General features: G+C 42.1%; 2 protein-coding genes across 2 annotated transcripts; one reads left to right on the forward strand and one right to left on the reverse strand.

Annotated features, from left to right (window-relative positions):
* Positions 1-3,632: 3,632 nt before the first annotated feature.
* On the forward strand, positions 3,633-12,309 carry LOC107388264 (microtubule-associated protein futsch). The gene is made up of 3 exons (XM_015963709.3): positions 3,633-3,779; positions 3,851-3,941; positions 5,102-12,309. Exon 3 carries the CDS (start codon positions 5,200-5,202, stop codon positions 11,281-11,283), a length of 6,084 nt encoding a protein of 2,027 aa, XP_015819195.3. The 5' UTR covers positions 3,633-3,779; positions 3,851-3,941; positions 5,102-5,199; the 3' UTR covers positions 11,284-12,309.
* Positions 12,310-12,658: 349 nt separating this feature from the next.
* Positions 12,659-16,930, reverse strand: LOC107387546 (bone morphogenetic protein 4). Its single transcript, XM_015962562.3, has 5 exons — positions 16,651-16,930; positions 16,376-16,503; positions 15,921-16,037; positions 15,476-15,659; positions 12,659-15,389 (listed from the first exon to the last, which is right to left on the reverse strand). Exons 1-5 carry the CDS (start codon positions 16,928-16,930, stop codon positions 14,977-14,979), a joined length of 1,122 nt encoding a protein of 373 aa, XP_015818048.1. The 3' UTR covers positions 12,659-14,976.
* Between the last annotated feature and the right edge of the window lie 1,238 nt (positions 16,931-18,168).

Raw genomic sequence — 18,168 nt, forward strand, 5'->3', positions numbered from 1 at the left:
TTATGTTTTCTTGTTAATTATTATTTTTATTCTCCTTTTTCCTCCTGCAATAAGTGTCATCGCTGTTGTGACATCTAGCTTTCCCCACTGAGGAACAATAAAGGGATTTTCTATTCTATTAATCTATCTGCAGCCTTTCCACTTCCTGTTTACTGTAGGTTACGTCTTTTCTCACGGGCCAACAACAAAATAAAAATATCATTTTATCTTAAATGAAAATGCAATATCTCAACTGTTAACTTTCATGTTTTGGAGGGTTAGGTCTCTGAGGTGTACAGGGTGAAAAGGAATGGTGAGAGTACAGTCCCCTGTGGTGCTCCAATGTTAACAGAACTTGCTTGCTTCCTTCAGAACTGGTAGGCTGATAAACAGTCATAATTATAAATGCTTTTTTAAAGAGGTCGAGTAGCTTGTTTTAAGCTTTGTGTGGGTTAGGCTACACAGGTTCGAAATCCATTATACAGTCAAACTCATGAGTGAGCCACCATAGCTGCAATACTTTCTTCCTCCATCCCGCCATCACGGCGCTAAAGAGTCGCATTTTTTCATCATGATTTCAACGGATTTCACACACGGGGCCTTTGAAACTGCAATGACAAATTTGGAAAATGAATTAATTTAAAACTTTTTAATGCCTCTTAACAACAACTATCTAACATAGTATAGCTATAAATATAATGTGGAGATAAAAAAAAAAAAAAGAATTAAATTGGAGCATCTGGTTGTCGGTCTGGCCGAACTGCCGCACTTCTGCATGTTCCTGGGTCCAGCATTACACACTCACGTAACTAGCACCAGAACACCACTGGTGTGAGGTTCTCTGCTCAAAAACACCAGAGAAGGAGAAACAGTCGGCTGCTACCACTTCAACTTTAGGACAAATTAGCAGAGTCCCAAAAAGAAAAACACCATGGGTGTTTCTCATTGTCAAGGCGCCTTGCCTTGCGAGGCGATGTCTTGCGGGCCAGGTGCCTTGCTTACGAGGATACTGTCCTTCTTTGGTCAAAGAAAACGGTTAAATGGAACAGACTTGCATCATGTGACCGCGGCTTCCACGGCAGTCACGTAACGTCATGTGACACGGGAGATGACGTTATATTTTATACGAAGTAGTTTCACTATAAATATATAATGAGGCTTTAACTTTTTAAATTGTGTATATGTTTATTAAATTAAAAATATAAGTGAGTTACTACCTGCTAGCCACCGAAGCTGCAACTACTAAGCAATTAACCAACAATTGATAACTTCTTTGGATCTAAAAAAACACTTGAAATTAGTTGACTTACTTTTAAATTTGAAATTTGCCCCCGAAGCATCTGCCGGCTTCTGATCCGCCGTCCTTTTGAAAATACTGTGGTGTATTGTGGGTAATTTTTGACCAAGGCTAAGCTACCAGACGCCTCCCGTATATCGTTGCTCAGCTAGCTAAACGGCTAACAAACGGAGAACACACGCCTTGGTAGATCATGAACATTGGAGCACGTCTTGGCGGCTACTGATGACGTATCTCCTAGGCAAATGGGGCGGGGCCAAGACATCAAGGCGAGGTTCCTTGGCATTGAGAAACACCCCATTTGAACACAGACAACCACAGACATATGGATCTAAAAAAAATAGCAAATGGTCTTTAGCGCCAGCTCATTTCCTCTGCCATCGCAAGTTTCCGATTCATATAAAGCCGGATTCAGTCAAGATTCCTGAGGTGAGGGGTGAGGCTCGTGACCGTGTTTGCGTTCAAAACCTAGCTTCTTCTACAGATTCGCCATAACAGGTTTAAATTGAAGCATTTTAAGTTAGTGTACCAAAAACTACATTTAATGTCCCCATGCCTCGCAGCAGGATCTCTGGTTCAACTCCCATGGGGCCCATCTGTGTGAAGTTTGCATGACCTTCCTTGTCTAGTCCCCCCCCACACGCACATGTTACCCCCAAATTCCGCTACCTCCGCTCCGCTCCGGTCCGCCCCCGAACTTAATTTTTACTAGTCTCCGCTCCGGTGCGAAGACCCAAGGTGCGCAAACAAGCATGCGCGGGATTTTCATGTCCTCGCGATACAGTCCGAAAAAAAATGCGGAAGTTTGAGCCAAACAAATCAGTGTGTGGAAGAAGCTTGGAGAAGAACTGTTTAATCTGCCTATCATTTGAGTTAAGATGTCAGCAAGTGTTTGGATCAACAGTGGGTGAGTACGTTGATAGTAGAAACAATATTTATGGCTTATTTTTGTGCATTTAAAGTCCAACCACCATTGATAGTTGTTACAAGAAAACTTTTATATGTAAATGAACTAGATTGGAGCTTGTTTTTGTAGTCTAATGTGCATAATTGTTTTTGCAGAAGCACATGTTAGCCGAAGGAGAACTATGGCTCTCCTTTTACTACTGGATTTGGTTCATCAGAGATGAATTAGGCACCATATTTCCCGCTCAGACTGTCAAGTGAGTCCTCGACAAATGTAGGAATGTTTTAAATGAGCACACCAAAATTAAAAAAAAATACAGTTTTAACATTTTTATAGATAAATATATATAGTTTGGGAATGTTTTTATAACATGTAATTAAAATCTTAATGATGGTGCAACAAAACAGATCAAGACACTGTTAATGTGTCTCTCCTTGGACTGTTTTCTGCAGAAACAAAACCAAAAGAAGTCTGAATTATCAAGTGTGAGGCCTAACTGTGTGAAAGGTGCAGAATGCAGAGCCAGGCTGTGACCCTATGATATACAACAGGACAAAAATAGATCAGCTTCAAAAGAACACCTGGATGCTTCTTTATTTTTACCTGGGAGTCATTTTAATGCTTTAGTGGTTCGGTAAAAGTGATTAATGAAGCACAAAGTAACTGTTGTCTTTAGACCAGATTCATAATCAGCAGTAAAATGAAAACATCTTACAGTGATCTATGACATATGGATTTTATAGATCACTATCGAGTTTTTGCATTTTAATTTAATAAAAATAAAAATGTTTGGCCTGCGTGTACAATTTCACATGAAATCTTTGGTCACAGTGCTTTAGGTTAAAGGTATTGAGCCACATAATGGCTCTAGAAAGCTAGACTCCATTTGGAACACAGGGGGTTCAGACGTCATTTGAAATGTCACCTACTGATTTTCAATGAATCACAAAGAGTAAATAAAGTCCCCCCTCTTTCACTTCTGCATAGTCTCACAGCAACAACAGCTGCATCAGTCCTAAAACGAGACGAGCCGGTCTCACATGTTCACATCATGATGTAAACAGAGCCTCAAACAACAAGAATTAGTCCATCCCTCCGATTGTCCGGCTTCCAGCCACCGGTCTCCCCTTCAGGGACCGTGTGAAGCAATGGCCTAAATCAGAAGCTTGTTTCTTTGGGTGACTCAGGCATAAATAAGTTAGCTGGTAACTATAGTCCAGTGGTGTAACCAGGTAAATTCAACCCACTCGTATGGTGTTGTCCAATCTAATCCATGCGGCCTCCTCCCTGACAAGAGGTGTCATGTTTTTGAAGGTGCCAAACACTAAAAAGAAGGCCCAAGCAGGAGCCTATCAAATCTCAATGCTTAGATACAAAAATAACCAATGACAGTGTCCATTTCACCCTGCTGGCCTGTCTTGCCTTGCCATTCGACACCCACTGGTTTTTCCAATGTGAGCCACCGAGCTGGGTCCTGTGTTGCTGCTCAGTTTGGCCACGCCGACTTGTGGGTCTATTTTGGTATCTTTTGAGCTCGTGTTCAGCCTTGCCACACCAGTGCATTCGAACATGAATCCAAGGGCTTCACTCACTTAGGTGAGTTTTCTTTGTACTTCCAACTGAAGCTGGAAACTTCAGAGAAGCTTTAACTGATCTGTTCTCATCAGGTGCTGCTCTGGATTCATGGACTCTGCTCTTTGGAACGGTGCTTAGGACAAACTGAATCTTTGGCCTGAGCATGAAACACCCATCACAAAGGTAAGCACCAAACCTGGGTCTGTACTTATCTACGTTAAAGATCACTGACACATTAAACATTTCTACAAGTTTTGAACAGTGATGTCAATAAGAGTGGGAAAAACGTCTGCATTCTGTATTGTCATATAAACCTTTAGAAAGGTGCTTTTTCATGTATATTTAAGCATCTATAAAGGACACAAAAAAAATCAAGTGTTAAATTTATTTTACATTATGGGTAACTGGGCTGCCTCAAGTATAAATACACAAGCAGATGCTGGGAAAGTACCGGAGCTGCTAACTGATCTCCGGTTATAAGAGCTAGAAATGCCTTGGCGACCAAAGAGCATCAGAAAGCCAAAACTTTCAGTAAGTTCAGATACAGTAAAGTCACTAAGGTCTGATAAGTTGACATGCTAGCTTTAGATTTTAATCATTAAAAAAATGTTTTCATGATAAAAAAATGTTTTGCTACCAAATGATTAATTTACTCACTTCTAAGATATTTAGCTATAACTTAGTCATGGGACATTTCTATTCCTCTCAGTACAGCTTACATTTTTCTAAAGGGGAGGGTTTTTCAGTGTGTAGTAGAGTCCTTAAGCTATATGTCAGTGGTCTGAACTCAGGTCTGACACTATAACTGGGTCAGTGAACTATTCTGAGACTCACCCAGTTAGCTAAAGTAATACAGTAGAGCCTAAAGAGGTGGGTTGTGACCCGTATTATTTTTCATTTTATGTATTTAATGCAACAACCTCTAATTGTTTGCATGTATTTAAGGAAAACGTGATGTGGAGGTTATCTTTGTACTTGTTGTGTGTTTTATTTTGAAAGGTTCACATAGAAATGTTCAGGTTTTACATGATTTTCCTAAAAAACTGAGATATTTTTTCTCACAGCCACCAGCCTTCTGCTTACTGCTCACAGCTTAAAGCAGACATGTCTTAAAATAGCCCGGTGCATGGTCTGAAGTGTTTGTCTACCACATGCATAGCTGCAGCATGGTCTGAGCCACCACACGTTGTGTACATAAAGGTCATCAGTGCAACCACAGAGTTCAAATCTGTTGATTGAAATTGTGTGAATAAAGCAAATGTTGGGTGAATTTCTAAAGTAAAACCTGCCTGTTCACTGCAGAGGGTAGAGAACTGACACTAGTCATGTTTGCTTTTCTGCAGATGAATTAGAGAAATCTGTGCACATCTGTGATGCCAGGCTGAACCCAACGAAAGGTCAAGAGTCTGCAGAGCTGAACAACTGGTGATGCAAAGCTACCATGAGCTGTTTGGAAAAGCGGCACGCGACTCACCGGATGGGGAGCATGCTTCACCATCGCTTTCCCAACGGGTTTATGGACCTGTTCATGGATGAGACGGACCGAGAGGTCAGCACCCTCACAGACAGGGCCTTCCGTAGCCTTTGTATCGGCGATGACGCAGTTTACAACGATGACTTCTTGTACGGATACTCCCCTTACAGCTGCCTCAAGCCTTTGGTTGGAGAGCCGCTCAAAAAGACTCAGCAAACAGAATCTAAAAAAGGTAAACACAAATCTGAAAAGGGGGATGCTCATCCTTTGAAACAGCAGCAGCAGAACAGCATATCCCACATGTCATCGTTCCTCAAGGTGCTAAGTGCTGCAGAGGAAAGCTGTGATGGGATGTTAATCACAAACAGGGATGTGATGGATGCCAATGGGGAATCTTGGGATAAATCTGCACTGCGCAGCATCGAGAGAGAGCTGTCCGAGTTCTCTGACTATCACACCAGCCTCGCAGATGGACATTACAAGAACTGTTTGCCTCATCAGTCTGGCAGTTGCTCATCAAATAGCAAAGGCAAAGATGACAACTTTTTATCTGGGAAATCACCAAAGATTAAAAGCCGGAAATATGCTGTCAAGCTAAGAAAGCTTAACATTAAAAACTTTTTCCTCCACAGCGAGTTTAGTCCCTTTCAAACGTGGACAGACTTGAACCGGTACCCCTTTGCTCAGGATAACACTGTCACCAATATTCTTTCAGCCGATAATATCTCTAAATGGTATGACTTGCCTTTTTACAAAGAGCTGACTGAGGCACACAGGAAAGAGACGCTACATTCAGAGGAGCCAAAGACGCACCATATCGAAGCAGTGGAACCCTCTGATGCCAAAGTTACCAAACCCATCCCCGCTCCTCCTGCACTAAAGGGTCTGCCAAAACCCTCAGCCCCTCCAGCTGAGAAGAGGTGCTCCTCAGATGGAGGAGAGGGGCATGCTGCCCCCTGGAGGTGCAACAAGTCCAGGGCAAAAAGTGCAGTGCCACCCAATTACCCTGGAGTAGCAACTCAAGAGAGCAATTCAAAAGTCAGGAAAGAAAGTATTTTGTTGTCCCACAAGGAAGCTAAAGCTGTGGAAGTGAAAGCAGTTAAGGAGGTCAGCTCTTTGGCCTCTACTCCATTCAGTATCTGCCAGCTGATGACCCCTGTCATTCCCTCCAGACAGCCAACAGAAACATCAGAAATTCTCCAAGCAGTCTTCTCACCCTCTGCTCTTGATCTTCTAGGTAGGCCTCACTCTGAGGCCAAGGGGACTCCTGAACCTCCAGTCAAGCGCGAAAGCTACAAATCACTCGCATCCAGCATCCTCTTCAACCTGAAAGACAACAGGAAAAGGGTCAAGAGCCGATACAGTCCACCCAAATTCAAAGCGTCTGATCCACCTGAGGGTGGCACCCAATCTCCACAAACAGATCATGTGACTAGGACTGCTTCCGAAGGCAGTGGGTCTGGTTTAAGCACGCCTGCCGTTTTGAAAGATTGTCCACCTTTTTCCAGTCCCCCTGTAGAAGCTATTTCATCCCCAAATGATGATCTTACAAAACACAATAGTGACAAGCCCCTGTCAGATGATTATTTGTTGTTGAATCTACTGCAGTCTAAACAGGATGCTGTAGGCAGCAGCAGTCACGGAGATGGCAGCCCCATTTCTCCTTTTATGGTCTCAAAGAAAAACAAGAGCCCGATGTCTAAAAAGCAAAACTACCCCTCTCTGAATTTGTACAAGAAAGCCAGTCCTGTCGACAGCGGGATGAAATACCTTCAAGTACCTCTGAGCACCAGCCTTCCTGTAAAAACCGATGCGCCAACTGAAACAAAAGACAGAGAGCGTCCTGCAAATGTACTGCCAACAAACACAGGGCTGTCACCAAGTACTTTAAATGTCATCAAAGATTATTCCCGCATAATTCCACCCCACACGCTTGAGAATTCGAGGCTGTCATCAGATGGAAAAAGACCACCAAACGTCCCAGAGAAAACAAAACGGGTGGTGAAAGATGCAAATGAGAAGGACTTTACAGTGCAAGAGGCTCCGAAGGAAAGCGACCCAAGTGGCCAAACCATAAATACAATCAACGTGATCAGAGCTGCACGGGAAGCAATTAATGCAGCCAGAAAAGCAAGGTCAGCAAGTTATCCAGATAGCATCAACAAGCAGTTGGCAGACTCCCAAGAGCTGAGGCAAAACGAAATGCTTGGAAGCAGGAGGGGAAGTTCGGCCACAGACAGCAACGTTTTATCACAAAATGACTCAAATGAAACACTGGTGAGTAAAAGCAGTTATGTTAGCAAAGAGCCGCCACCTGTTCCAAAAAGAAACTTTGCTAAAACAGACCTTCAAGCTTCTCTGGACAAACAGCAAAAGCGTAAAGCTAACAAAAGCTCTAACGGTGATTCTGTGGACGAAAAACACGACTCACTGACAAAAGAGAATGGCCCTGCCCAGAGACAAGACCAGGCCAAAATCCTCTTCTCGTCTAAACTAAACAATTATATCAAACATCAGAGATATGCAGAGACAGAAGATGAACAAACTAAGGAGTGTGAGGAAAGCAGTTTGGATGCGAACACAAAAAGAGAGAGAGACAGCAAAATGGCCTTAAGAGAAATGAGAGAGAGTGAACATATTTTTAATGATTTGCAGGATTTGAAAGAGTTAGAGAAAGCGCGATTCGGCGAGCGCATGCTTGATAACACTAGGCGCAAACTAGAAGCTTTTAATATTGATGAGAAGGCGAAGGCAAAGAATAATTTAATCTCTAGGGAGCTTCAAAATATAAAAAGAGGAATGCTATCCATGAGAGGAAACACCTCGGCCAAGAGAAAAATATTTGCTAAGCAGAAGGAGCAGAGCAAGCAAGAGAGTTTCTCAAAGGTGGACGGTCAAGTCATCGTGAACAGAGCACTTCTAAACGACAATTATGTCAAAGCTAAAATGGCGCTAGAGGAAGTCATCTCAGAGAGAGAGAAGAGACAGAAAAATGTCCAGGAGCAGGATTCAGCTGTAACATCAGAAGAGAACATCACAGGTGAGAGTTTCGAAACATGGGTGCAGGAAGATAAAAAAGGCATCAGAGCATGTACGGATGAGGAAGATGCTACAACTACAGAGCTAAATACACAGTCAGGTGATTCGGGGGAGCACAGTTTGCAAAAACACATTTTTTTACAAACTCCACCTGATGAGCCTCAGAGATGGGTCGAGTTGTCAGGGATTGACACGGTTGATGACGAGGTAAATGAACTCCTAAAACCCAAGCAAATTAAAGGAAAGTTGGCTGATAATCCCGCTCAAGAGATCAACTTTGAGGGTCATAGTAAGTCAAGTGGTCAGAGTGGAAGCACCGACAAAATGTTTGATACTCCTCCTGTTCCCCCCAGGAACAAAAAAGGAGGGAATAATAAAAGAGATGGAAGCAGCACTGAAGAGAAACATGCAGAAGGGGATGTCTTTACCAAAGGGGAATTTTCTGAAAAACTCGAGGAGCAAATAATTAACATGAGCTCAGATGTACAAGACTTAGATTACAGTAAGGATCTAACCAGTCAGAGAGAAGGCCCGTCATACAAACAGAGTCAGGAGCAGGTAAATGATGCTAATTTAAATCTGATTGCTGTACCAGATATAGATAGGCAGGAGTCTAAATTACCTTCAAACCATCCATGTTTATCACCAAAGCTACCAGAAAATCAAAGCAAGGCAAACAGATTTGACTTAAACACGAGCCCTAGGAAGACTACCATTGCTAATGCCCCAGAGACCTGCAAGAAAAAGCGAAAGGCCCCTTTGAAACCAGATCACATACTCTGGTTAGAGGAGAATGTAACCAAAGGCCAAAAAGCAGAAGAACTGGACAAAGTATGCAATGAGGGCATAAATATTGATGAAGAAGTTCACTGTGAAGTCCCCGGAACCACTGTGTCCCCATTACTGCTGGTAAATGGTATCAGCATTGCCCAGAGCCCACCAGATCAATCCAGCTTGTCTTCAAAATCCTCCTACTTCTCATTGGAGAGTGCCTTCCACAGAAACACTGAAACTGAGTCGAATGTCTACCACTCTTTGGAGAACTTAACTCAAGAGATGGATGAAGTTGGTAGGCCAGGGCAGTCGGCTTCACAGGAGGACTTGGACAGAGCTTTTATGGAGTGTTATCCTGTAGGTGATCAGGAGAGGGAGTTAGAGGTAATAAAACAGCAGATAAAGTCTCCACAAAAGGAGTCGGTGGACATAGACGGTGAAGACAAAGGGAATGTCCACAAGCATGGCAGTCTAACTCGTGTAGGGAGTGATCCAGCAGCGTCACCCAGAGATGCTTTCTCTCCAACGTTGGGGATTCCAGCCTTGTTTAAAGTCAAAGACAACACTTTCAACCACAAAACGAGGAAGCCTGTAGCTCCCTGGTCTCCAAGAGCCAGTCTGAACATCTCAGAGAGGGTAGAGGAAGTGTCACATCAAACAAAAGAAACACCAGGGATCCTTATAGGTAATGAAACTCCTGGCAACAATAGCACCACAACTCTGCTACTTTCACCATCAAACACTCAAAGTGAAAACCTGAAGAAATCCCCGGCTGGCATTTTCCTCACTGTCCCATTAGAAGAAGACATGTTTTCTAGTGTGACTCCATCTTCTGAAGGCATTGAGAGCACGACGACCAGTACAGCTGATGAAATTGCAATGAACGCTGGTGTTCTAGTAGAAAATGAAGGAACAAAAGCTCCCAGCAAATGTTCAGGATCCATTTGTAGTGGCAGCGATAGCCAAACGGAGCTGCCGAAGCCACCGGCAGTCTTACCCAAATCTGACAAGGCTGTTCAAAAAGCAATTAAGCTAACTAACAGACGGATGAAGAAGGAGGAGGCCCAGAAGTTGTCTCACAAGACATCTCAAAGTGGCAGTAAACACAAATCGGACCGATCCAAAAGTGATAAATCAGAACAGAAAACCAACAGAGGGGCTAAAGCTGACAAGAATGGAGAGAAAAAACACAGAGAAATAAAAGAATCTCCCAGTCATAACGATAGTTACCAAAGTAATGACGGCAATGGACAAAAGGAGCTAATACCAAGCTGCACCGAGGACAGCTATCACACAAGAGCGGAAACTCTCAAAGCTCAAAGAGAGAGCCAAGATTCCCCAGAAACCACTAGCCAGAGCAACGATGCTCTACTTAGCCCAACTTTAGAAAGACAAGGCCGCAGTAGTGACAGACACATGCAGGAAAAGTCCAAACAAAGGGATTACAGCAGTGATAGAGTCATCAGTAACGTGCCTGTATACAAAACTAGTGTCGATGAGAGGCCCGCCTTGGACAGGCCGTTCCACCGCTCACAGAGCATTGACAGGTACCTGGGAGGTAAAGCAGAGCGCAGGCTCAGCGCTGATGTGTCTGCAAGTGAGAAGCCTGAATCCAGGAGTCAGCGCGTTGAGAAGTCCCTCGTGAATGAGCTTCAGCAAAGAGGCAGAGTCCGAAACAAAGCAAGCAATGGAAACCCTCTGAGAAGAAGTCATAGTATTGATACATACAGCACTGAAGCACCATCCCTGTCTCGCCAGTCAAGCCGCACTAGCCAACTTTCTCGCCAGTCTAGCATCGAGCACACTATTGTCACACAGTCCTTCCCAATGACTCAGCGAAAACTCCTCCAGGATCCAAACTCTGGGCAGTACTACTTTGTTGACTTACCTGTGCAAATCAAGACAAAGACCTTTATTGATCCTCGTACAGGAAGCTACGTGCAGCTGCCAGTCCAGCCAACAGAGGGCATGGTTCCTCAAGGTCCCCACATGGAAGTCCTAACTCCACCGATGGTTGTTTACCACCGATTTGTGCCTGTTCCTCTGTCCCCTATGGCTCAGAATACCGCCATCCAGGCACAACAAATAGAACTGGAGGATTTAGAGCAGAGGCACGGGGAAAGGGCGAGACAAATGCACTGTAAAGAAGGATATCCATATCTAGAGCCTGTCTATGGTCAACATGACCACATGCTAGGGGAGTTCATGGGCACAGAGGAGCTGGACTGTCCTAGCTGATGAGATGTTAGCTGCATTGATCTGTGGTGTCCGATGCAAACCAGGAGGTATTTTTATGATGTTGTGTTATGGTACAGTCCTTTTTCAGCTCACCTTATCGTCACGTTGCCTCATCTTCTGCCACTTCCAGATGTTAAGCAATACAACTAAAACACACATTTTGAGGTCATTCTTGCTAATCAAATTTTTTTTAGATTCTAAATACTATTTTTGCAGCCACTAAATTGATTGGCAGGATAAGAAGGGTATGCATTAAAAGCACCCCTAAAATGGCCCTAGAGATGCAAAGTAGATCCTAGTGCATAATTATGGGATGGATATTTAAAGGGTGTTTTTCAAGCTTTATTAAAGTTTTGAGTCTTTGACTTTGTTCTGCTTTACTTTGAACTTTGATCATACATGAAAGGTGTCCTGGTTTTATGATTCAACTTTGACCTTCATGGGATTTAAATGGAAAACCACTTAAGAATAAACATAGAGCAAATAAAAGACTATAGGACTTTAATGTGAAAGTCAATTGTATAAAAATTGGTAGAAATATTATAAGAAAATGTTTACTTTTTAGGACAGAAGAAACAACATGGGTAATACGTGTAAACAGAGGCAATACGGGATGTGAAATGTTTAATCTGTTGTAAATGCTGAATGGTTTGTTGTCTTCTGTTTGATCTACATTTGAGGCCTCATGACTTCTGTTTTCTTACTGGTGAGTTTGTTGAGGCTTCTATTTTCACCAAATCATTTTAAGATAATTTCTCACTACTTGAATCTACTCAAAAGAACTTTTAAAAGTGTTTGTATAATAGACAACTTAAAACAGATTGCATGTTAAACATAGAATTGCACCCACTGAATGTGTACGAAGAGGTTTGAACTGGTACTTATGCATAATGTTTTTGTATGTAAATATCTTAAAGGGGACTTGGTGTTGTAAAGTTGTTGCCTTTGGTATTTTACTCAGCTAGAGTCAAGCAGAGCTGTCTTGTGTCTGTGATCCATTCCAATTAAAAAAAACAGCTGTTTTAACAGGTTTTCCTTTTATTGTGCTTTTACTTATCTCTTCACCAATCTCCAACCTTGAAAAATGATTCAATAGGATGTGATGTTAGAGTTCATTTTGATTCAGTGTTGTAGAAACTACATTTACTTTTACTTTGTTCTTATTTCAGGTAAAAAGAATTAAAAATTCCACTCAGGTTTAGAGGTTCTAGAATCAACTCTCTGCTGCCACCTGTTTTTCAACACATAACAGCGTCTGTAAACTCCAGTGATGATGCAAATTGGGTTCTCTATTTTCTAAAGTCAGTAACTTTAACAAAGCATTTTAACTAACAAGTTAGGATAAAACCACATTATCGATGACACACATAGACAACTCAATTGTCCAGTTTGAGTGACAAATGAATATTTATGAAAAACTGTATTTAATAATAAGTTTACACGTAGAACACAATTACATCCCTCTGCATACAGGCCAGGCTGTATAATGCATAATGATGCTGTGATTCATGCAAAAAAAGGCCCAACCAATAAATAACACATAGAAATAAACATGTTTTGTAGAAAAATTTAGAAGGAAAATAATGTGCATATATCTAATAGTTTTATTTTGAAAAACACTAGAGCTTAACCCTTTAAGACCTGCCATAAAACAAGTTCGCCAGAACTTATATTTACATTTTTACGTGCTGTGGTGCTATTTTTTGGAGCATTTCAACTTTCTATACATCAATACAAGCCTTACATTCTAAATTTTAATTATATAAATGTAAAATGTTCATAGCAACAAAATATTTTACTAAAAAATGCGATTATCCATACAGAAATTGTAAATCTTTTTTGTGTTCACACATTTTTCATTATACAGAAATGCCACAGCTTTATCCTTCAAAATTGTCAATGAAAAAAGTTGCACACACTCCTTTCGAACAACCACAAATTTATTTGAAGTGCTTCCATAAAATAGTTTCTGAGATACACTCATTTATATAAACTGTAACAAAAACATAAATAATAATAATCAGCAGGAGTCTAACAAAATAATGTAAAATATTTGCAACTAATGTTTCAGTAGGATATAGTTTTCCTTTTCTCGCACTAATAATAATAATAATGAAGAATATTGCATGAATTTATATGTGAGGAATCTGAAAGTGAAACCTAAACATCCTCCGGCGCTGTAATGGCGTCAACCGCTTTGAGGAGGGAGGATGTATCGTTTGGCGGGTCCGTGAGTCATCAAAACGTAGTGGTGTGTGTGTGTGTGTGTGTGTGTGTGTGTGTTTGTGTGTGTGTGTGTTGGGAGTTTGGAGTGGGTGTGTGATGTGTGTGTGTCGGGAGTTTGTAGTGGGTGTGTGATGTGTGTGTGTCGGGAGTTTGTAGTGGGTGTGTGTGTGTGTGTAGGATGTGTTTGTCTAAACGTATTATTGTGAAAAAGCACAAGAAAAAGCCGAAAGACTGGGACTACAAAGAACTACAATTTGCAGGAAAATGACGTCAAAGCAGGTGATTGGGTGAGTGATAATCATGTGACAGTTCACGTTGACAGCGTGATGTTGTTTGTTCCAGCGTGTGAAGCCGTGTGAGCTGCAGATCAGAACGACACAGCGTCTGTCTGAATGAAAACACTTTTCTTATTTGTGCATTTTGGTTGTTTTTGCAAACTCATTAGTGGAAATACGCAGCGCTCTGGGACTTGATCAGTGTGTGAGATAATAGTGTAACTCCTCTGGTTTAATATGCAAAACATATTTTGTTCTATCTTATATAGTTTCAGTTCTACAAGCATTTGAACACAGATATGCAAACGGGAGTGCCGGTGCTCTCACCGGCCTTAAAGGGTTAAACAGTTTTGATCAAATCTTGATCTCACACATCACAACATTTGGCCCGATCTATTAAATCTGCTCTTTGAGCTGCTAATGACTTTCAGCTATAAAGTAAAAACAGATAGTTTTAAGCTTTAAGCTACAGCTTCAACATTGATCTCAGTCATGTTTGAGTTACAAACTTGACCAGTTTTATATTTGACACCACTCTGCAGCCCACTGCTGACCAAAAACAGCACTAGAGCGCTTTGGAAGGAAAAGTAAGAGAGTGATGTCTTTGGAGGCAAAGCAAAGAGCTAAAACCGGAGTAAACACGACTAACACTAGTTTGAAGGAGCTAAAGGAGAATACAAAAACACTGACTGATGGTGCCCTGACTTTGTTGTTATGGAACTTATAAGTAATAATATTTTTTGTCCAACAGTGTGGATCTTTTTACTTTGTGGTATTAACGGGTTCATGTTAGCGTTGGCTTGTTGTTAGCGCTAGCTACTGCAGTTTGCTAAAGGGGTGCTTACAACAGTTGTAATTCCACTTTCAATCAGTAGGTCAGAGGGGCAGGAAACTGCTGACTATTACTTTAAAGAAGAAATGTATTATTTTTTTTTACAACATCACCATCTAGTGACAGAGAAATGGATGGCACCATAAGTCCATTTAGTCCCTTGTCCGACGGGTGAAAATGCTGTAATTTGTGTTTTCGTGGTAAGTATCAATGGACTTTACTGGACCAAGCATTTGTGATTACTACAGTATATTTTTGTATATTTATTTCTCAAAATAAAACAATATTTCAACATAAATAAGTGTTTTCATCAGCTCCCTTCCTCCAGTCTTTAACAGTGCTTGAGCCTCCCAAAGTCAATCAATGACAGCCACAGCTTAACGCCACCATGTCATCAAACTGCTTCAAGACCACATTCTCCTCATCGTCAAAGTACAATAAGCTGATGGATTGCAGCCTGTCAGGCACACAACAGGGCGCTCCCGCTTGGTCCCCTGAGAGCCTGAGGGCATGCATGATGGAGCGCACCGTAGCGTGGTTGGTGGCTCTGAGGCCCGCCCCCATTGGGAATGGACAGGAGCCTTTGCATTGGTAGGCATTGTACCCACTGGGAGAGATGATCCAACCCGACCAGCCAATCTTCTCAAAATCCACAAAGAGGGGAACTCGCTGACAGGACCGTGGGAGGCTGTGGTTTGAGAAATCTGAGGATGCACGTCGTCTCCTGCTCAGGAGGTGCTGGGGCTCAGGTGATGCTGCAGGTGGGGTGAGTCCTGTGGGAGGATGGAGACCGTGTTTAATGTTTAGTGACAATCATTACTCAAATGCTTTGCTTTTGAAACACAACTCCACATCATACCCAGGTGGGACTGGTTAGCTTCTGTCCTCCCATCATCTGAGATTATTACCAGGTAGGTGTTGGTGTCCATCAGGTCTCCAGGCTGGTTAGAGGAGAACTCTGACTCCATTGAGCCATCAGGTGGGAAGGTTGACACCAGCAGGATGCCATGGTTCTCCTGGCTGTTATAGATCCATCGGGACACCTGATATTTCAAGTTTACGGTTTAAGTTTTATGTTTCAAAGGGTTCAGTCAGATCTTGAGCATCCTCCTCACCCTGAGTGTAATCAAAGCTTAAAGGCACAACTCCATTACATGAATATTCACCTGCTCTTGCAGAAAGGGGACATTGGGTGGACTGAATTAAACTATTTTAACTGAATCCCTCAGGAGAGGTTTAAAACTCTTACTAATGTACATAAAATATGATTGGAAGACATTTTAAACATAAAGAGAAAACTTGACCATCTGTGTAACATTGAAGACTTCCCATCCTGGAGTGTGAAGTGGCACCAGTCTGGAGGTGATGAAGTTTCCTCTCAGTGGTTTCACTCTGCTGTCCAGAACCTCGTATAGATCCACCTGCACGGTTAAAACACAACCATGTTTGTTGACAAACCTCACATCCACACATTTAAGCTGTTACCTTGACAACAATCTGAAAAATATTCAACTTTTTAGTCAGACACAAGTTCTGTTAGGTGACTTTGGCTGAAATGAACTATGGTTTGAATTTAAAAGCAGAGATGGGCGGTACTTAAATAACTGAAGATATTGTAGTAGTTGTACTCTTTTGCACCTTTTACTTTTCTGTGAGGAACACCATTAGGAAGTAATCCTCCTGTTTGAGTACAAGTTGTGGCTAATCTGACTCTGTTTAAAGGTGGTGGAGAGAGAAAAAAAAATATGAAGTAGGTTACCTGATGGAAGTGTTGGTCACGCAAAGTCCTGTGCTTGTGTCTGAACCAGCGTAATTCCGCTTTAACGATTTTCTCCCCTCGGCCCAAAGAAGACAGGTTGAAAAGGTGAATCTTCTCTCCAACAGGACCTATGGATTTAAGTAAAACACAATAAATTGCCTATATTTGAAGAAACTCCCTTAATAAATAAACCTGCATGCATTAGTGGCACTTTTGGTCAACATTAACACTTTCAATAAAAAAGCAAATGTGCGTAAATTCCTGTCGTCACGTACCTTTATCTTCAAAGCTACGGACTATGTTTCCGTCCAGGAGGTCCTTCAGGCTTTTCTGTGTCCCCTCCCTTAGTGACACCACATTAAACAGATCCAACATGAACTGAGGCGCTTTCCTGTGTGGAGTAACAGCTAGAGATGGGACGACATCACTCAGTCCCAGTCTGAGCCTCTGAGCCACACCGCGTTGCGTCCCATCCACCCTGCTGCCCGGCGGGACACTCTGCGGGGTGGTGCATCCCAGCTGGAAGAGGAGGAGGAGGAGTGCTCCTGCTGACATTTTTGGCAACAATGAACTGAGCTCTGCACTTCTGTGGTGACCAGAGAAAAGCACCAGGTTACATGTCAGCCTTCTGTATTCAGCTGGCTTCAGATGATTGGACGATGATTGATGATGGGTAGAAAGAAACAATAACAAGTTAAAAAACTATTATCTTCTAGATTCCCTCAATCTGTTTGTGAATTGAAAGCCCATTAACCAGTTTGTAGGCCATGATTAGAAACATTAATATTCATTTTGATAGGACTTCCATTCACAATCATGAGATCGGTGGCATCACTGGGGTCTTTAAACCCTCCCACTGCCCTGTCAGGTGACCCCTCCAGGAAAGGTAACAGTTGAGCAGGGTTAATGGTTTATCCCTGTAGGAGGGTTAACAACTCATAGCTTCTACAACAGCAAAGTATAGATTCATACTTGTAAAAGCACACTGATTGATAGCTGTTGATTAGCCGTGTTAGCCATCCCAATTTGGGTTAATCCCAGATGTTGACCAGTTGTAGATGAATGTGTATGGATTGCATTCTGAATGTTTGATTCAAAGTTAGATGTAAAGTCAAAAAGAATTGAAAAAAGAGCACTTGGAGTGTTTTAATAACTCCCAGTTTCTCACGCACCAAATGTTAGCTAACACCTGGAAAACTGACAAAGTTAGACAGTTTTGTAGTTGCTAATGTCGTTTAGCTGTGTCAGCTGGGTGGACTCCAGAAGCCAGTCACTTGTAAATGCGCATCCAGTCTTTACTCTCTGAGAGTTTCACTCAAGTCCATCCAGGGGTTCATAAATGATTTTGCTGATATGCTTACATGCACACATAAATGTTAATTTTTACATTAAAGTTTTAGTGTCCGATAAGGCAAAATGCACAAGTGTCATGCATCCGTATACAAACCCACTGGGGACGGTCTCAGTGCATCCCTAGGTCTTGTGTAACGACCCAACCAAATTAACCTGTCATATTCTTGATGTTTTGTCACCGTTTCTCGACACCACGTGTTTCTCAGCCCATGTTTCTGTTATCAGTGTGAGGCCAGTTGCTAAAGAGCAAACGAACCACCGAGCTCTGACGCACGCAGCATGCGTTTTCAAAAGCCACCTGTTAATACACTTTCCAACAAAATGCAAACTGACCCCCCACTCTCCAACTCCACCATCTGTTACTATTTGAACAGTGAGTCTGACTGGACACTTGCATCAGATTAACGTGCTTATCCCCGACAGGTTGATTCAGAGATTAT

The sequence above is a fragment of the Nothobranchius furzeri genome, chromosome 16 (genome assembly GCF_043380555.1).
Source record: "Nothobranchius furzeri strain GRZ-AD chromosome 16, NfurGRZ-RIMD1, whole genome shotgun sequence".
Taxonomy (NCBI): Eukaryota; Metazoa; Chordata; class Actinopteri; order Cyprinodontiformes; family Nothobranchiidae; genus Nothobranchius; species Nothobranchius furzeri.

Excerpts from the sequence above, each read along its gene's own strand:
- LOC107388264 (XM_015963709.3), top strand. The coding sequence starts at position 5,200 with ATGAGCTGTTTGGAAAAGCGGCACGCGACTCACCGGATGGGGAGCATG.
- LOC107387546 (XM_015962562.3), bottom strand. The coding sequence starts at position 16,930 with ATGTCAGCAGGAGCACTCCTCCTCCTCCTCTTCCAGCTGGGATGCACC. Across the intron at positions 16,038-16,375 it reads GTGACCAACACTTCCATCAG|GTGGATCTATACGAGGTTCT; the intron begins GTAACCTACTTC and ends TTAACCGTGCAG. Across the intron at positions 15,660-15,920 it reads TCTTCAATGTTACACAGATG|GTGTCCCGATGGATCTATAA; the intron begins GTCAAGTTTTCT and ends TTGAAATATCAG.